Source organism: Emiliania huxleyi (genome assembly GCF_000372725.1).
Source record: "Emiliania huxleyi CCMP1516 unplaced genomic scaffold EMIHUscaffold_468, whole genome shotgun sequence".
Classification (NCBI taxonomy): domain Eukaryota; phylum Haptophyta; order Isochrysidales; family Noelaerhabdaceae; genus Emiliania; species Emiliania huxleyi.
Genome location: NW_005198482.1, coordinates 109,830 through 116,328, shown reverse-complemented (window position 1 = coordinate 116,328; position 6,499 = coordinate 109,830). Strand labels below are relative to the sequence as shown.

At 68.8% G+C, this 6,499-nt stretch overlaps 1 protein-coding gene across 1 annotated transcript in view; it reads left to right on the top strand.

Annotated features, from left to right (window-relative positions):
• EMIHUDRAFT_459269 (hypothetical protein) overlaps positions 1-3,533 on the top strand; it is a gene marked incomplete at both ends in the record, with an annotated part of 3,886 nt that extends 353 nt beyond the window's left edge. Inside the window, 8 exons of the mRNA XM_005768152.1 lie at positions 14-557; positions 1,225-1,283; positions 1,364-1,587; positions 1,674-1,757; positions 2,426-2,835; positions 2,908-2,948; positions 3,075-3,205; positions 3,434-3,533. Coding sequence (XP_005768209.1) covers positions 14-557; positions 1,225-1,283; positions 1,364-1,587; positions 1,674-1,757; positions 2,426-2,835; positions 2,908-2,948; positions 3,075-3,205; positions 3,434-3,533 — 1,593 coding nt within the window. The remainder of the gene's footprint in view (positions 1-13; positions 558-1,224; positions 1,284-1,363; positions 1,588-1,673; positions 1,758-2,425; positions 2,836-2,907; positions 2,949-3,074; positions 3,206-3,433) is intronic.
• Positions 3,534-6,499: the final 2,966 nt, after the last annotated feature.

Genomic DNA, 6,499 nt, shown 5'->3' with positions numbered 1-6,499 from the left:
CTGGTTCGTGCAGATGGTGATGGCGCTGCGCTATGTCCACTCCAAGCGCATCCTCCACCGCGACCTCAAGACGCAAAACATCTTCATCGCGCATCACAACGGGCGCGCGCTCATCAAGCTCGGCGATTTCGGCATCGCAAAGGTGATGGAGGGGTCGATGGCGGCGGCGAGCACGGTGATCGGGACGCCGTACTACATGTCGCCCGAGGTGTGCCAGAACCAGCCGTACTCGTTCAAGTCTGACGTCTGGGCCCTCGGCTGCATTCTCTACGAGATGTGCGCGCTGCAGCAGGCCTGGAACGGCTCCAACCTCCTCGGGCTGGTGTACAAGATCGTGCAGCAAAAGTACCCGCCGCTGCCCGAGTCGTACTCGCCTCGGCTGCGCGAGCTCGTCGGCCGGATGCTCGCCAAGCAGCCCGAGCACCGACCGTCGCTCGACGACATACTCGCCACGCCGTTTGTGCGCGAGTTCCTCACCTCGCAGCTCGCGCAGTCGGCGCCCGCGTCAATGCTCGCCGCACCGCGCCAGCCGCAAGGGCGCGACGAGACCGCCGCCGGTGCGCGCACACCACAGCGCGCCGCCGCGCCCGGCTCCTCGTGCCGCGGCGGCGGAGGCGGAGGCGGAGGCGGCGGAGGCGGCAGCGGCGGAGGCGGAGGCGGAGGCGGAGGCGGAGGCGGAGGCAGCGGCGGCAGCAGCAGCAGCAGCAGCAGCAACGGCGGGAGCCGAACAATGCGGCAGCCGATCGGGTCTGCCACGCGGCGCCCCTCCTCTGGAGGGCTCTCGTCGGGCGAGGCGCGGGCGGGCGCCGCCAGCGCGCCGCTCAGCCGGCCCCAGAGCGGGACCGCCCGCCGCGCGTCCCTCGTCCCGTCCGCCGACCGCTCGAGAGACTCGGGCTCGGCGTCGTCGTCGGGGGAGAGGCTCATGCCGGCGCCGGCGCCGCGCCGCTCCTTCGCCGCCGCGGGGCCGTCCTCCCACTCCCCTGAGGGCAACCCCACCCCGCCCGCCGCCCGCCGCGCCGCGTCTTTCGCGCCCGAATACGCGGAGCACCCGCCGCTCCGGCGCGAGGAGCTGAGGCCAGCCTCTCCTGGCGGAGGCTGCAGATGCGAAAGAGAGATGCGCGCGGCCCGACTCGCGGGTACATGCCGCACTCGAGAGGACACGTGCTCCGCCGCACTCCCTCCCCACGCGGCATCCACCCCGCCTCATCCATCTTCCGGTCACAGGCGGAGACGCGCTCGGCGCGACAGAGCGGTTCGGGGTGCCTCCGCCGCGCCGCAGCTCGGTGGGCCCCTTCGCTGACCTTCTAGGAGGCTTCCAGGAGGCTTCCAGGAGGCTTCCAGGAGCCCTCTATGAACCTTCTAGGTGAGCTCCTTCGCTGACCGCGGCTCGTCGGCCGAGCAGCTCGGCTCGGGAGGGTACGAGACCATTGCCGAGGAGTCTTGCCGCGGCTCTGCGTCGGGCGATGGAGAGCTCACTCCGGCAGAGCGGATGAGGCGGCTGGCGGAGGCGGAGACCGGCGGTCGGCGCGGAGGTCACACGAGACCGGCCGAGCGTAGGCGGCGCAAGCTGGCGGACGCGGACCGGCGGTCGGTCGAGCTACAGAGGCACGCACCCGGTTCCATCTCGGAGAGGTTTGTAGGAGCCGTCTAGGAAGCTTCTAGGAACCTTCTAGGCACGCGCGCAGCTCCATCTCGGAGAACCGCGAGATCGCAAAGGGCATCCGCTCGATGCAGCTCCGGTCCAACTTGGACGCGTCGTGCGCGCCGGGGAATGCGGCGTGCGCCGCCGCCGGCAGCACGATGCGCAGCGGCGCGGGCGGCGCGGGCGGGTGGGACGTTGCCCCCTCCGCCGCAGCATCGCTGGCGGGGTCGCCGCTGCCGTTCCGCGCCGGGACGCCGCCCGTGCAGCCGCCGCCGTCGCACTTGCCGCAGCCGTCGCCGCACTACCGGCCGCAGGAGCACCGCGCGCGGGGGAGTGGCGTCGAGCCGGTCGGCGCGGCCTCCCCCTCCACCAGCCGCCTGCACTCGCCGCCGCAGCCGTCGCCGATGCACTCCCCCACGCCGTCGCTGCCGTCTAGCCGGCCGGAGCGACCGGCATGCCGTCCTAGATGCGGAATACGGAGCCGCCCGTGTATTCCAACCAGCGCGGGAGAGGACGCGCAGCTGGACTCACTGTTTGCGCACCTTCGATCCTGTCCTTTCGCCCCCCCTCACTCTGGTGTGCACCCACTGTAGGCCTCCCACTCGCGCTCTGCCTCGGACGGGCCTCCCCTTGGCTGGAGGCCGCCGTCGCAGGCAGACCCATCCTTTGCCCCCGTCGCACTCTCAACGGGGGCACATCGCACTCTCAACGCCGCGGGGGGGCTTTTGATGTCATGTCACAGGGTGGGGAGGGGGAGAGAGCCACCGAGGGGGGTAGAGCCAGGGTTGCGCTTGCGCGCGTGTGTGGAGACGCTTGCCTCACGTGCCTCACGTTTGCGCTGCCGCAGGAGGGCCCTCGGGCGAAGCTCGGTAGCGAGCAGGCGCCCAGCAGGGGGCGCACGCCGGCGCCAGCGGGGCTGCAGGGCTGGGCGCAGCGTGGCGGAGGCGGCGACGGAGGGGCCGGGGCCGGTTCTTGCGCGGGAGGCGTTGGGGCTGAGGACAACGACGAGGAGGAGGAGGGGGCGTACGAGGACGATTTTGACGAGTACGAGGCGACGCTGAAGCACGACCCCGCGATGCTGCAGCGAACCCAACGCGCCGCCGCTGCCGCGAGGGACTCGAACGCGCGCGACGCGGCGGAGCGGCAGCGGCTGCTGCAGCAGGCGGCGCAGGCGCCGCGGCGTAGAGATAGCTGTCTGCATTCAACTAGCACTCGAGGCGGCAACGCGTACCCTGCTGCGTCCGATCGCCTCCCCGCCTAGCCAGTTCTCGTGGCTCGCGCGTGCCCGCGCCTCTTGGCGCAGAGCGTGAGACTGCACCCCGCACACCCGCCGCCGCACACCTCCCGCGTCGCTCCTCTCGCCCGGCCTCGGGGCGCAGCAGCCGCCCTCGCCACCTCTCCTCTGACGCCCCCCCGCGCCACTCCTCTTCAGGCGCAGCTGTCGCAGGACCGGCTCGCCCTCGCCGCGTCGCGCCGCTCCTCCACCGCCGGGCTGGCCGAGCGGGCGGCGGCGCACGAGTACGGGCGAGGCGCGTCGAGCGAGGCGCTGAGCGCGCTCGCCGAGTACCCGCGAGGGCCGAGCGCACCCCCTCACCGCGCCTCCTCCTCCTCCTTCTCGCCGACCTCCCTCTCCCACGAGGAGGCGCCGCCGCGGCCGCCGCCGGCGGCGGCGCCGCCGCCGCGGCCGGCGGTGCCGGCGCTGCAGGACAAGTGTCGTGAGGCGCTGGGCGACCTCTTCCCGCCCGTGTACGCGTACCTCACCGAGGCGCGTGGGCAGGATGTGCCCGAGAGGGAGGTGCGGCGCCAGCTGACGATGCTCGTCGGCCGAGAGCGGCTCAACGATTGCATGTGGGTGGACCAGCTCGTCTTCAAAGAGATCATGATGCGCTGACGTGACAGCGGAGCGGTGAGCACGTCCCACCCCTCGCGTATGTACTTTCTCAGTCTCGCCGTCACACACATCCGGCGAGTCGAGCATTTCAATTTTGTGAAGTCTTTCCGCCGTCCCGTTATAGATCTAAAAAAGAAAAAGAAAAGGTAATCCAAGGGAGGGATGGGAGGACGGCACCTGAGGCGTGAATCCGTTAGGATTCTCGCCCGCTCTGCTGAGGGGAGCGGGGACGGTCGACTGGGCCGGTCGCTCGACCCGATTCTACTCTACTATCAGTCTTACCATTCATGGACAATAGTGTCTGTGACGGCGGTGACATTCACAGCGAGGTCAGTTCACAGCCGAGCAGCCGATCCTGACACGCTCCACTTTCAGGGCCCCGCCGCGGCTCGAGCAAGGTCTCGATGGCGATCCGCATCTTGCCAGCTGTGGCTCGCGCCCGTCACCGCTACCGCGCCTACTAGATACAGTCGCCCCTCCCGCCCACGCCGGCGACTGTCTTAGGTGCAGATGACATCTGGATGACTGCGCACAATGGGGTTGACCCGCCGCGCAGCAACCCGATGTTCACGACTTAGGTTTCCGTCGAGTGACGAGTCTCGTCCGAGAGACATCTAGTCTCATCCCGCCTCGTGGCATGTGTTGTCTAGGGTGTCACGGGTGTCCCTGTGGTGTTCTCGTGTGTGTGGGAGGCTCAGCAGCCCACCACCAGGGAGGTTTCGTCAGTCTCGGCGTCGCATCTGCCGCGCCGAGATTCGACGGACCGAAGGGGTAGAGGCTAGCGCTCTCGGTCGAGAGACGCGCAATACTCAAGACAATAATTACTACCACCTTCGTACAACTCAACGTGCATTCATGCAACGCGTGCAACGCTGCACAGTGCTCAGGGTTCGAGCAGGTGCAGGCGAGTGGAGGGGCCCCTGGCAGAGTTCTTCGAGCACCCCAAAACCCAGTCAAACAACGGGTGACAAGTCGGAGACGGTCATGTCAGGGGACCCGTCACGCAGGGCCGACAAAGTCAGGATGATGATGAAGCGGGCCGAGGAGACGGGCGGGCACCTGGACGACGCGACCTTGCAGGCGTGCAAGGCGCTCCTGCAAGAATTCCGCGAGGCGACGGGGCGGCTGCCTGAGGATGGGAGTGGGAGAGCGCGCCCGGCTGAAGACGCGGAAGCAGGTCTGCTCCGCGTGCTTTCCGAGGGGCTCCCCAGCGCCGCGCAAGGAATAATGCGAGAAACGCTGTTGCAACCGAATCGCACTCGGGCAACTCGACCCGGAGCGGGGGTTGCTGCTCCATTCATCACTGCTCCAGACGTATCGGCGGTGGCAGCCGAGATGGCTCGCCGGCGCAGCCGCGTGGACACGGGCCCGACCTCACCAGACCGGGTCCCGGACAGGATTGTGGACGCGGCAGGGGAGGGCAACGAGGCGGTGGTGCTGGCGTGGATGCACGCCGCCGGCGGGCAGGTCGACGCAACCTTCAAGTCGGGCGATACTGGCGGGTTCACCCTGCTGATGTACGCTGTCGCCAACGGGCAGGAGAAGCTTGTCGACTTGCTGCTGGGACGCGGCGCCAAGGTCAACCAGCAGGCCAGCAACGGCATGACCGCGCTGATGCACGCTGTCCTGAGCAATCGGCCGCCGATCGTGCGCCGCCTGCTACCTCACAGGCCCCCAACAGTGCCGGCTGTGCAACAGGTGTGTCGAACGCATCCTGCACCTCTTCGAGTGCGAGAAAACCGCACCGTATTGGCGCCGGTGCATCAGCTTCTGCGTCGACATCCTCGGCATCACGAGGCCGCCCGACATGTGCAACGCCATCATCTTTTGCATCGGCAGCCCAACCACCCTACTCCCAGAAGCTGCACGCGCCTTCTTACGCCACGCGTACAACCAATTCTACCACGACTTCGCAAACGTAGACCTCAAACAGATACCGTTCCACTACGTCTACGAAGTCACGTACGCGAGCGCCCTACGCTCCTTCAGGAACGCAGTATACAGATACGGCATGAACTTTAGAAAACTATTCAACACACGAAAGCACTCCACCCTCCAAGGCGTAGCGCCAGAAGAAACACGCGACATGAGTCGGCGTACACATAACTCAGGGCCACATCCTCCCTGTCGCCCCCCCCAGCACTCCACGGTGCCAAGGGCACAAACAAGGGCACAACTCAAACAACAGACGACAGCAAGTGACATGTGAGGCTAGAGCAGCTTGCTCAGGTCAGCTTCCCGCCCCGAGCAAAAAAAGAATACACTTTGCCTCCGTCTAGCCGCCGCACTCCAGCCCCCCCCCGCGAGGGCGTGTTGCGGTCGCTTCTGGTACAAGATGGCGCGAGACTCCGCGTCGGACTCTGAGGACCGGCGGCGGAGCAAGAAGGAGAAGAAGCACAAGAAGGAGCGCTCCGACTCCGACTCCGAAGACTCCGAGGAGCGCGAGCGCCGCCGCCGCCGCCGCCGCGAGCGCGAGCGCGAGTCTCGCCGTAGCCGCTCGCGGTCTCGCTCGCGGGGACGGCGGAGCCGGGAGCGGGACGATCGGCGCTACGGCGACCGCGGCGACCGCGGCGGCTACGGCGATCGCGGCGACCGCGGGGGGTATGGCGGCGGCGGCTACGGCGGCGGCTACGGCGGCGGCTACGGCGGCGACCGCCGCGGCGGCGGCCCCGCGCCCCCGCCGCTGCCCCTCCCCGACACCGATGGCGATCCGTCCAACGCCTTCATCCACGACAAGCTGACGGAGCGCGAAAAGTGCGGCTCCGCCACCCGCGCCCTCCCCGCTCCCCCCCCCCCCTTCCCGTCCGTCCACCCTCCCCTCGCTTCCCTCTCCGCACCCTCCCCTCCTCCCCTCCTCCCCACCCTCCCACCCTCCCCTCCGCACCCTCCCCTCCTCCCCTCCTCCCCCCCCTCCCCCCCTCCCCTCCGCACCCCCCCCCCCCTCCGTCCGCGGCAAGAAGCCCCAT